Here is a 12,949-nt window from a genome sequence, read left to right as displayed (position 1 = left end):
CGGAGCTGGACCCTGGGAAAGGAAACTGAGGAGGGAGGGGGAGGGACTTTAGGGGTAGGGGCGGGGCCTTCAGGGAGGGTCTACCAGAGCTTGAGGGGCGGAGCTGAGGCTAAGCGGGCAGGGCTAAGGGCGGGAGCTCGCAGAGTTCTTCGGCTGCGCGCGCCACGTCTCTCTCTGCTAGCTGGTTGGGGAGAGGCAGGGGGCAGAGGAGGGAAAAACCGCGCGGGGAGGGAGCTATCTCTTCTCGCGAGAGCTGGGACCGCAGCGGCGGTGGCGGCGGCGGGTCCGTGAGAGTAGCGTGGGGGCGGGGAGGAGAGGCGGCGGCGGCGTAGGAGCTACGCCACACGCGGCCGGGGCGCTGGGAGCTCGAAAGCAGAGCGGGGTCGTGGCGGCGGTGGTGAGAAGAGGGAGGCGGAGGAGGGGGTGCCATGGCGGGGCAGCAGTTCCAGTACGATGACAGCGGGAACACCTTCTTCTACTTTCTCACCTCCTTCGTGGGGCTCATCGTGATCCCGGCCACATACTACCTCTGGCCCCGAGATCAGAATGCCGGTGAGTCCTGCCGGCAGCAGCCCGTGGACACGCGCAGGCTCCGCCGGCCCCACCGGGCCGCGCCGCTCCCACCCGCTCCGGCCCAGCCCGCAGCGCCCGGGGTGATACCGCCCGCGCGGCCGGGCCTCGAGTCCAGGCGTCCGCCGCTGGCGGGGCCCGGGCTCGGCGGTGTTTCCCTCTGTGCCTCTCCGGGTTCCTCTCCACCCCCTTCATTGTCCTCCTCGGGAGTTTCGCTTTGCACCCTGTCCCCCATTGTTCTGGACGCTCCTTGCAGCCTCCTTTTGCCTCTTTGTCTTCTCTGCCTCCAGTTTTATTGGGTATTTTTCTTTACGGAGGGAGCAGGGTGGGATAGGGAGGATGGGAATTGGAAGGTGAGAGAAGAGTTGGCCAAGGAGGAAGCCGAGCGTGCAGGCTCCACTCTGAGCCCCCAGGCCACGGTCTTCTTACCCCCACAGCCCAGTTTCCCTGTTGCAGCGGTCGTTACAGATGTTTCGGGCACCGTGTGAGCTGGGTGGCAGGTACAGGACTCCATCTGAGCTCGCCAACCGCCCCTCCCCCCGTGCCTTTCCCCCGTTGCTTTTTCATTTGTTCACTCACACTGGGGTGGGGGGGGGTTGGAAGCAATGCCGTTATTCCCCTTAGGAAAAATTAGGCTTTTCTCTCTATTTCCGTTTCTTTGGAGTTTCCTGTTGTTTATGGCGGAAAAAGTGCAAGTATGAAGGAAGGATTAAGTCTTCTAGGTAGTCCAGTTGTGAGGTAGCTGGTACGTTTGCTTTTAGTTCTGAATCTTTTCACATTAAACAACGTCGGATTAGAACACAGAATTATTTAGATTCTTTGCAAGGCATTTTATGTTTGGGTTTTGGATTCCGTTTGTTGCACTCTACTAGGATATATGGCAGGTGATATTCTTAAAACCGATAGAACTGCAAGGCCTTAGTAGGTTGTTTGTGGTAGCGTTAACAGTAACAAGTAGCTTTTGAGTAAGAACATTTAGGGAAGGCTTTCTGTTTCACAAGAGCTATGCTAACTTGAGTAAACAGATTCTCTCAAGTTGGGTGTGGTGGGAGTTTGGGTTGTCCAGGTGGTATACTGTACTTTGGGGACACTGTTACCAGTGAAGCATGGAATCAAATCGGAACTTGTTATGCTTTAAGACTGATTCAGTGCTTTTAGCTACTTACAGTTTCACAGGAAAACTAAGTAAGCTTCAAAAATCAAATATTAAGATATCCTGTTGTGTTATTCAAAATTACTACTACAGATCCACATGCTTTATTCAAAACGCTTGAGGACAGGTATGCTACAGAGTTTTTCAAATTTTAGAAAGATAGTACCTACCCTAACAAGCCTTTAAGGGTCTAAAACAGCACCGATAATCAAATTAATATCCCATCAGCAAAATATGACTATGAATAAAGGTTATAAGTAGCCTTCTATCAGTCCAAGTCACCAAATTATGTTCCTGCAAACATCTAGGCATGTAATTTTGAATTTCAGAGTTCTTATGGCAATATTGACTTTTCAAGGGTATCTTCTATATGAAAGCATAAAAAGATTTACCCAGCAATTGTACAACATTAAAGTTGAGTTTAATCTTTGTTTAGCTTTTTTAAAAGATGACGCATTTGGGGGCTTTCAGTTTCAAGGTGACAGTTGTTTCAATGTTGCTCTTTTGGAATTGCTGGGCTCTTGAGTCCATCAGAAAGCATGGCGTCATTTCAGATTGGAAAATGTACGGTTTGACAAATAGAAATAGCTTGGTCATTGGCATATTTGACGTGTTAATTGAAGTTACTCTGTTATCCAAAACATTATCACTGGAATCCTTTTGCTTTGATTTTTGTCTAATCTGTTGGGCTAAGTGTGCTTATAATTAATACCCCTTTTAGTAGTTGAAGGATCCTATTTATCTTACTCTCTTGGTTGTTTGCAAATTGGCTGAATAAGATGACTGAATACTTTTTCAGACCTTTATGGGCAAAAGCTCTGTGTGAAGTAATAATATGGAGGGTTTGGATTTCCTTAGAATAGTGGTTCTTAAACCTCATTAGAATCACTTGGGGGACCTTTTAAAAACACTTAGACCCATCGCCAGATATTGTGATTTAGTTGGTCTGGAGTGGGTATTGGTTTTTTTAAAAGTCCCTATGTAATTGTAAATTGTAACTAGGTTTGAGTAGTGTTGCTAAGGTAGGTAGTGGTCTTTTGTTGGAGTTGTCATTTTGGGAGGTTGTGTATTTCTTTTGATATGTGCACTTTCCTGAAAACAAAAAAACCTCTAATGTCTTAGCTTTTTTATTTTACAAAGCTAAGAAGTACTTACTGTAGAACAGGGCTGTAAAATTCTTGTAGTTGAAAGTAGAATATTTTTGTTAAAGCAACTTTAATAGGTTTATAATGATATTTGACAAGAGAAAATAACTGTTTCTAATTATCAGAAATTCACATAATCCAGAGAGGGCTTTTATTGTTTCCATAAGTTAAGGATTATAGATCCTTTGAATTGAGATAAAATATATCACTGCTTTCCCCAGATTTTGGAGGTTTTTTTTTTGACTCCTTGATCTTACTTTTTCAAAACTGCCTAGTTTTGAAACCTGGATCTGCCAATTACTGTGTTATCTTAGGCAAGTGATTTAATTTCTGTGTTTTAGTTTACTCATTTGTGAACTAGAGACAATAGTTATCTGTTTTATAGAATTAAATTAATAAAATAGATATATGTAAAATGTTTAGAACAGTGTCTGGCACATATTGGGGCTCTTAGCTCCTGCTGTTTTTGCTGGTTACTTAGACTTTGTGGAACAGTTTGATTTGGTACACTTATGTACTCAGATTTTTTCCCCCATTGTTTGAAAGGATTAATGAAACTTTTTTAAAAAAAGTTACATTCCTTTATTCTTCTTTGCTTGCTCCCTCTCAAATAGTGTACAAGTGATTTCGCTCTCTGACTTGGGAATGTGAGTAGGAGTTCACTTTTAGTGTTTAGTAGTAAAGTAAAAAACGCTGTATTTGAAGTTAGAAGTTTTGGTTTTAAGTTCCAGTCCAGTCCCTGTTTAGTTGTTTCTGAACTCTCATCCTCATTTTCTAGGGGTGATAATAATAACCTGCCCTACCTACCCAAGAAGTGATTATGAGAAGCAAAGAAATAAATGCATATAAACATGCTTGCTTGTAAAACTAAATATACTGTAGAATTTTCTTCATTTTGCAAGTATTTATAGAGCATAATACTTTGTGCTAGATGCTGCTTCTAGGTGATGGATCAGATTTTTTTTTTTAAAGCTTTTTTTTATATATTTTTTTTATTTGGGGCAGCATTGGGTCTTCGTTGCTGCACGTGGGCTTTCTCTAGTTGTGGCGAGCCGGGGCTACTCTAAGTTGCGGTGCATGGGCTTCTCACTGTGGTGGCCTCTGTTGTTATGGAGCACAGGCTCTAGGCACACGGGCTTCAGTAGTTGCAGCACGCAGGCTCAGTAGTTGTGGCTCGCGGGCTCTAGAGCATAGGCTTGGTAGCTGTGGCACACAGGGCTTAGTTGCTCCGTGGTACGTGGGATCTTCCCGGACCAGGGATTGAACCTGTGTCCCCTGCATTGGCAGACGGATTCTCAACCACTGCGCCACGAGGGAAGGCCGATGGATCAGGTATTTAAGGGCTTATAGCTTTTTTCTTAGTAAGTTGTATATACTCAGTGCAGAAAAGATCAAAGGAACAGAACAAAAATTGCTTGTAATTCCATCACCCAAATCACCCAGAAGTGATTAAACATTTTGGTGTGTGCATCCCCTTGGGATGACTTTAGACATAGTCCCTTTTCTTTTTGGGGGGAGACCCCACATCCTCCTCCAGTCTTAGACAGATAATTGTGATCCTCACCTCAGCTTTGCTGCTGTTCATTGAATGTTGACTAGCCTCAAGGATGGGTAGTGCTGAATGCACTCACTATAGCACTTTAAACTAGACTCAAGTGTTATCCCAATTTTATTAATGAGAAAATTGAGCCCTAGAGGAGGTAACCAACTTGTCTAGAGCTATATTGCTACTAGGTGGAAGATTGAGTGTTGGACCCAAATCCATCGTATGCCAAAGCTTCTCTTGTTAGCCACTACCTTATACTCTCTCCTGTAATTACTATAACACATTATAATAAGTATTAAAATGATAAGTGGAAAGTGCTGTGGGAGCACAGAGGAAGGAGAGAATAATTCTATTTGGGGATTTGGGTGTTTAATGTAGAGGAGTTGATTTGAGATAGGTCTTAAAAGGTAAATGGGAGAAGTGCATTCCAGTTGTAGGGGAAAGCATATGCAAAAGCGTGGAGATGTTCAGTAAGTGGTAAAGATTTAATGTGATTGGCACTTAGGAGCAAATCAACCATTTTATACTTCATCCTATAAGTTATTGGGTAAATAATGGAGGTTTTTAAGTAGGATAATTTACATGGTCAGTTTTGCTTTTGTGGAGCTTTGAGTGGAGAATGGTTTGGTGGGAGGTGGTGGTGGCTGGGTGGGGAAAAACTAGATGGAGAAGGAATCCATTTCAGAGGCTTATTAGTCCTTTGAGATGTCAGCATATAGGGGAATGAGCAGGTTAGAAAGAGAATTCTAAGATAGCATGGGCTGTTTGTGGAATGTAAGTACCGTGGAGGGAATGAGAGAGTGGAGTGCAGATTTTGTTTTTTGTTTTTTTTTTTTACGGTACACGGGCCTCTCACTGTTGTGTGGCCTCTCCCGTTGCGGAGCACAGGCTCCGGACACGCAGGCTCGCGGCCATGGCTCACGGGCCTAGCCGCTCCGTGGCATGTGGGATCTTCCCGGACCAGGGCACGAACCCGTGTCCCCTGCATCGGCAGGTGGACTCTCTACCACTGCGCCACCAGGGAAGCCCTGGAGTGCAGATGTTGAATTTTTCATTCATTTCTGTTTTGTTTCTCTTCCTCTTAAAAGCTGTTTGGTGATTGGTCCAATAATAACATATTAACTTTTATCAGTTTTAGGGTTGAGTGCAGGGAAAAGGATGGGGATGAACATTTTTATTTAAAATGAAATGTTGGCTTTATCTATTGATTTATCTAGATAATTTCTAATTACAGTAGAGTTATCTCAACCTCTTGTTGAGTGGATTTTTTAACAGAAAAAACTAGCTAGTTATCAGTTTTGTGTTCAAAGGAGTATATTTTATGAATGTTCATATTCCACTTAGAACATATAGTCTTCCTAAGATTTAGATTTTGAAGGGGTATTAGAGATCTGAGAAGTTTGAGTCATTTTAAAGTAGTCATTCCCTCTGGGTTCTGTCTGGACAGAAAAGGTATCAGACGTGAGCATATACACATTTAAGTCCCACGTCATAGAGGAAACTTGGCAGTATGAATTATAGTACAACATTTAGGTTTTATAAATGCGGTGACAGACATTGGATTAGTAAATGCATTTATAAAATTGTTTTTAAAGGCCATCTTGCATTCTTGCTTGATCTTGGAGAACCTGAAAGACAAAGATAGGCTTACTTTCATATAAAATAAAATTTTCAGATGTTCATTCCCTTAATTATACTTTACAGGTCATAACAAATATATCCATATTGTACTCAGACTTCCTTTTAAAAAAACATCCCATTACCAGACTCTGTTCATGACAAATGTTGTTACACCATCTCACCGACACATTGAAAGGCATTATTGTTCATTCTCTTAATAAGCGAAACCAAGTCCCCCTAAACCCTGAGTTCCTGTGCCGAGTTTATGATTAATCTGTCTATTCAAAACGTTATTCCCTTTCTTGTCCCATATCTGTTCCCCTCAAGATTGAGGAGTATCAAAGGAAAGGGGGATTGAAACCAAGCAGGAACCTGCCAGGTACAAAAGCCCCTCCATGTCCCCCATTTCTTGTTTGTAGAAAAAGACTTTAGTCTCCTAGGCCTTCCTTGAGTTCCAAAGAGTAGGCATAGGTAGCTACTAAGTAGGGAAGTGAGGGAATGCAGAAACAAAGGAAAAACAGTTAAACAAGAAAAGTAATGACAATAGTTCAGGGATAAAACAGAGTCCTAGTTCCTCCTCAAGGGATATACAGAACTATCTGAAGGATCTCTTGGAGTTGTTCTTCAGGAACTAAGACCTGTCCCCCGCCCCCAACCCTGTGGTGACTTGCAGCCCTCACCCCCAGATGCTGCCTTTAAAAACCCTTGCCTGAAAACAGTTGGGGAGTTTGGGTCTTTTGAGCATAAGCTACCCTACTCCTTGCTTGGCACCTGCAGTAAATGCTGTACTTTCCTTCACCACAACCCAGCGTCAGTAAATTGGCTTTGCTGTGGCAGGTGAGCAAACCCAAACTTGGGTTTGGTAACATAAGGTGTTCCTTACATTTTGGAATTATATTTGTCAGTATGGATGAAGGAATTTTCTTGTGTAGATTCCAGATGTTTTTCACTTTAGATTTTTGCCTCTTTAGTTAAATCTAGTAGTTATTGATTGAGCATTCACTGTTTGCCTGTACTAGGAGCAGCAGATGGTACAAAGATGAATGCAGTGTAAATATAGTCTTTTGATAGAGTTTATAATCTGGATGGAGTGGGAGAATTAGGATTAGACAGATACACAAATTATTATATCCAAAGCACAACAAAGAAAGTGTAAGAGAAGTGAAAGCAAGTGCTATGGAAGTTAGTTGGATAAAGTATTTGCATCTAGTTGGGGGTGGTAGTGGGTATCTAGAGGTGAGAAAAGGCTCTTCAGAGTAAGTTGATTTTGACTGGACTGTTAAAGGATGAGAAGGATTTAATGGGTGGAATGGAGGGGAGGAGGTGCAAAGAAGAAGTCACATGAGCAAAAGTGTAGAGCCTGGAAAGCATGAAACATGTTTAAAGTACAGATCAAACCAGTTGCAGCAGAGTTCCCAGAGTGAAAAAGTGTGAGAAAAGGCCAGAAAACTTGATTAAGTCATATAGAAAACCTTATATGTTCAGCTGAAGAGTGTATATGTGATTTGGTTGACAGTGTGTCATTTTGAACATTTTAGAACACTTTTGCAACTGTGTTATATGCAAGTTAATGTAATAACATCTCATAGGATGAGACAGTATAGAGATTGAGAAGCAGACAAGAAATAATATGGGCCCAAACAATGGTGGTAGCAATAGGAAGGTAAGGGACATATTTGAGATATTACTTGATATATTACTTTTCTTTTAAAATTTTTATTGTGGTAGTATGTATATAAAACATAAAATTTGTGGTTTTAACCATTTAAAATGTACAGTTCATTAGCATTAATTACATTCACAATGTTGTGCAACCATCATCTTTCCAAAATTTTTCGTCATCCCAAATAAAACTGTGTACCTGTTGAGCAATAACTTCTCATTCTCTCTTTCCTTCAGCCCCTGGTAAACTCTAAGCTACTTTTTTGTCTCTGTAAATTTGCCTATTCTAGATATTTCATATAAGTGGAATCATACAATATTTGTCCTTTTGTGTTTAGCTTATTTCATTTAGCATAATGTTTTCTAGATTCATCCATGTTGTAGCATGTATCAGAACTTCATTCTTTTTAAGGCTGAATAATATTCCGTTGTATAGATATACCACATTTTTATTTACTCATCTGTTGATGAACACATGGGTTGTTTCTGTTCTTTGTCTTTTGTGAATAATGCTGCAGTGAACATTGGCATTCAAATGTCTGAGTTCTTATTTTCAGTTCTTTGGGGTATATTCCTAGGGGTGGAAATCCAGTTGTTCAAGCAGTATTTGTTGAAGAGACTGTTCATTTTTCATTGAATGAACAATAGCCTTTTCAAAAATCAGTTGGCTCTAGACATGTGGGTAGTCTCTATTTTTGTGGGATAATTTATTGAGCATAGTTTACCAGTGAGGACCTCTTAATTTTAGAATACCTCAAGGCTGAGTCCTTGACTTCTTTTCCATCCACACTTATTCCTATGGTGATCTCATCTGGTCTCATGGCTTTAAATATCAGCTGTGTGACTCATAAAAACTTATATTTCCAGTCTAGAACTCTTTCCTTGAACTCCAGACTTCTGTATATGTAAGTTCCGAGTCCACATTTCCATTTGCATATCTAATAGACATCTTAATATGCAAAATACTGATGTGATTTCTGTCTCCCCTCTCCCCAACCTTCTTAACTTATAGTCTTCTCCATCTCAGTTAATCACATCTGTTTCTTCAACTGTTCTGGCAAGAAGCCTTAGAGTTATTCTTGGTTCATCTCTTTGTCTCATATGTCACTTGCAGAGTTTTAGTGTGTCCTGTTGGCTCTACCTTCAAATTATTATATCTAGTCTGACCATTCCTTATTGCTTCACCACCACCACCACCCTGTTTTATTGCCTGGATTATCATTAGCCTTCCAACTAGTCTCATTGTTTCTACCCTTACTCCTTGCAGTCTTTTCTCAAAATAGTAGCAGAGTGATCCTTTTAGAACTGAAGCTGGCCCATGTCACTCTTCTGCTCAGAACCCTTTAAGCCTCTCCCGTCTCAATCACAGTAGAAGCTAAAGTCATTAGAGTGGCCTGTGAAGTCCTTCATGAGCTTTTTGACTTCATTTCTTATACTTTCTCTCTTGTTTCTTCCATTCCAGCCATACTAGCCGCTCTGCTGTTCTTAGGGCACATGAGGCACACTTCTTTTGAACCTTTATAGTTGCTGCTTCCTATGCCTGGAATGCTTTTTCTCTAGTAGCCACATTATGACCTCCCCCATCTCCATTATGTCCTTGCTCAAACACCATCTTCTCAGTGTTGCCTTCTTTGAGCACCTTATTTAAAATTGTTTTTTTCTACCTTCAAAGAAGCTCTTCCCTTTTTCTGTTTTCTCTTCATAACACTTATCATCTTCTAATATACTATATAGTTTACTTAATTTGTTTATTGCTTTCTCCTCTGCTGGAAAGTATGGTGTGTGAGAGCAGGGGTTTTTGTTTTGTTTTCTGCTGTATCAGCGTCCAGAAACATCCAGGCACATAGTAGGTACCCACCAATATTTATTTAATGAAGGTGTTCTCTACATTCTATACAAATATTTATGTAGTGCTTGCTATATTCTTGGCAACTGGAAAGGCCAGGGCTGATTATGTATATGACAACAATGTCTGCCTTCAAGAGTTTGAGTACAGATTAGTAAAAATTGGATTTAATACTGGCTGCTGAAGAATGATGGTGCCATTCATGCCAACTGCTGAAAAGAATGTATAGTCCTACTTCCTTTTTTAGAAGAAAGCTATAAAAATGTTAAAAATTTTAAATTTAGTAATTCCACTTTTGGGATACTGTTCTAAGGATATAGTTCTAAATACTCATAGGACCAAAGAAAGATACTGTGAAATTGTGACTTATAAAAATATATTTTGGTCATCTGAATGACCAGATATATGGTTCTTGTATATATTTGGCCTTTGTCCACAGTTCCTGCTCACAACTTCCAAAACCTTGGAATTTCCTAAGTGTTAAGAGTGATACAGGTATCTTTTGTTATGTGAATGAGGTGACTTTTGGAAGCACTGAAAAGGGACCCTGCTGGTCACCAGGAGAACCAACCATGTGATTAGGGGGTTGGAACTTTCAGTCCTACCCCTGATCTCCAGGGATGGTAGAGGGGCTAGGGATTGAGCTCAAATGCCAATGGCCAGTGATTTAATCAACCGTGCCTATATGAAGCCTCTATAAAACCCCAAAAGGATAGGGTTCGGAGAGGCTTCTGGGTTGGTGAACACATGGAGATTTTGGGAGAGAGGTGCACCTAGAGAGGGCATGGAAGCTCCTCACTCTTTCCCCAAACCTTGCTCTATGCATCTGTTCCATTTGGCTTTTCCTCAGTTGTATCCTTTTATAGTAAACCGGTGATATAGTAAGTGAAATGTTTCTCTGAGTTCTGTGAGCCACTTTAGCAAATTAATCAAACCAAAGGAGGAGGTGGTTGGAACCCCCCAGTCTATAACCTGGGCTTGCGACTGGCATCTAAAGTAGGGGGGCATGGATGTACAGTCTTGTGGGACTGAGCCCTCAACCTGTGGAGTCTGATGCTAACTCTGGGTAGATAGTGTCAGAACTGAGTTGAATTTTCGGACACCTAGCTGGTATTCCAAGAATTACTCTTCGAAGGTGTGGGGACCCTCCCCACCCCTACGTTGGAAATTGAGTCTCAGAACATCCTATTTAAATGCCCATAATACCAAAAAATCAGAAACAATTTGTATGTCGAATTGTAGAATGGTAGGTATATTATGGTGTCAATTCATTTGGTTATTAGTAGTCATTAAATGATGTTTACATTGAGTTTCTAAACATGGGAGATATTTAGAAATTAAAAATTACAGGTAATGTGATTTTAACACAAACTTTAGCTTTATGTGTTTGTGTCTGTCAATTTGTACGCTGGTACATTTTAGAGTGCTGTCCTTAAATTAGCATTTGTATGTCCTGCTTGTTCTTCTGTCTGAGAAACTATCTCTTGGGCATCTGCTGCACTGGGGAGAAGTAGTAGATGTCATCATTACTGCAGAAGTGTTCTTGAGGGCCTTGATTGAAGCAGCCCCACAGCCCCTCTGATTGAGGGAAGCACATTACCCCTAGAAATTAGTTGCTGGAATTATCTTGTTCTTAGAGAAGTCTTTCCTGAGTATGTAACTTCAACCTTGCCAACTTTCCTTTCTTCCTTCCTCCTTCCCAGATGTTCTCTGAAAGAGGACTACAAAGGAAACACATTAAAATGTTATTATTGATTATTATCTGGGTGTCAGAATGGTGAATACTTTCTTCCTTCTGCTCTTATGTATATGCTCAGTTTACTGTATGAATTTGTATTAATGTCTAAAAGCTTATTCAAAGAATCTTTGGCTAGATTGGCTATGATGGAATGAGCCAATCATAGCCATAGAAGGAGGAAGACATTCTCTGTATCTCTTATGTCTGCAGGCCCTTTCAGCTTAGTGAATTGTCTTTACTTTGGAGTATGTAGTGTTTAAGGTCCCAGTGGGACATACATCCTTGTGTGTTTTTTTTTTAAATTAATTAATTAATTTTATTTTTATTTTTGGCTGCGTCGCGTCTTTGTTGCTGCGTGTGGGCTTTCTCTAGCTGTGGTGAGTGGGGGCCACTCTTCGTTGCAGTATGCGGGCTTCTCATTGCAGTGGCTTCTCTTGTTGCAGAGCACAGGCTGTAGGTGCACAGGCTTCAGTAGTTGTGGCTCGTGGGTTCTAGAGCGCAGGCTCAGTGGTTGTGGTGCCCGAGCTTAGTTGCTCCGCGGCACGTGGTATCTTCCCGGACCAGGGCTCGAACCTGTGTCCCCTGCATTGGCAGGCGGATTCTTAACCACTGCCTCACTAGGGAATCCCCATCCTTGTGTTCTAAATTGCCATTTTTTTTTTAAAGCTAGTATTTCTTTACTGTAACAGTATTTGAGTTTCTCTATTTCTTTTTCTCTTGTTTTGTCTTAGAAATAATTAACCTTTGACTTGGGCTATGGATTATCACTTGAGATAAAGGTGAAAAGAAAAATAGAGTGGTAATGGTAGAGGAATGGATGAAGAGTAAGGTAGCTAACAGAGTAGCTGTGTTGTTGGCTGATGAGATGGCAGGGTAGAGAGGACCCTTTAATAGGGTCTTGGGTCATATTTGAGGGTATGCTAAGGAGACATAGCATCCTTCTCAGGGACCCACTTGCAGCACACTATAATTCATTTAGAATTCTCCACTATCTTGCACCTCTAGTTCAGTTTAAGAAATGTAACTTGAGGGACTTCCTTGGTGGTCCAGTGGTAAAGAATCTCCCCTGCAATGCAGGGGACGCAGGTTTGAGATCCCTGGTCGGGAAACTAAGATCCCACATGCTGCGGGGCAACTAAGCCTGCGCGCCACAACTACTGAGCCCGTGCACCTCAACTAGAGAGCCTGCGTGCCACAAACTATATAGCCCACAAGCTGTGGAGCCCGCGCCACAACTAGAGAAGAGAAAACCTGCACGCCACAACTAGAGAAAAGCCCATGTGCCGAAGCAAAAGATCCTGCATGCTGCAACTAAGACCCGATGCAGCCTAAATAAATAAATAAAATCTGTTAAAAAAAAAAAAAAAGAAATGTAGCTTGAAATGAATCGTTCCTGCAGTTGAGACTCCCCTTCTTTCCTTAGTATTATCTTCTGGCTTAGAGACAAATGGCTCACAAAAACCCCTGTGTCCTACAGATATGAGGGATGGTTTGCTTTTCTTTTGGATCTTGACACTTCTATAGCAAATTGAGCTAAAACAAACAAAAAAGAACTGGTTTACCATCCCCTCCCCCTCAAATTTATGTGCTACATTGCCTTGTCCCACACTCTTTAATACTGAAGTCCTTGTGGCAGTTTTATTTGTAGTACTTTTTTTTTTTTTTTTTT

General features: G+C 41.5%; 1 protein-coding gene across 1 annotated transcript in view; it reads left to right on the top strand.

Moving 5' to 3' along the window:
* Window positions 1-261: 261 nt before the first annotated feature.
* Window positions 262-12,949, top strand: part of SEC63 (SEC63 protein translocation regulator) — a 67,941-nt gene continuing 55,253 nt past the window's right edge. Inside the window, exon 1 of the mRNA XM_024755209.1 lies at window positions 262-552. Within this exon, the coding sequence (XP_024610977.1) occupies window positions 429-552 (124 nt within the window). The 5' untranslated portion in view covers window positions 262-428. The remainder of the gene's footprint in view (window positions 553-12,949) is intronic.

This window comes from Neophocaena asiaeorientalis, unplaced genomic scaffold, assembly GCF_003031525.2.
Source record: "Neophocaena asiaeorientalis asiaeorientalis breed wild unplaced genomic scaffold, Neophocaena_asiaeorientalis_V1.1 scaffold105, whole genome shotgun sequence".
Lineage (NCBI taxonomy): Eukaryota > Metazoa > Chordata > Mammalia > Artiodactyla > Phocoenidae > Neophocaena > Neophocaena asiaeorientalis.
The sequence above is the reverse complement of the archived record's forward strand: the minus strand, read 5'-3'. Positions and strand labels throughout refer to the sequence as shown.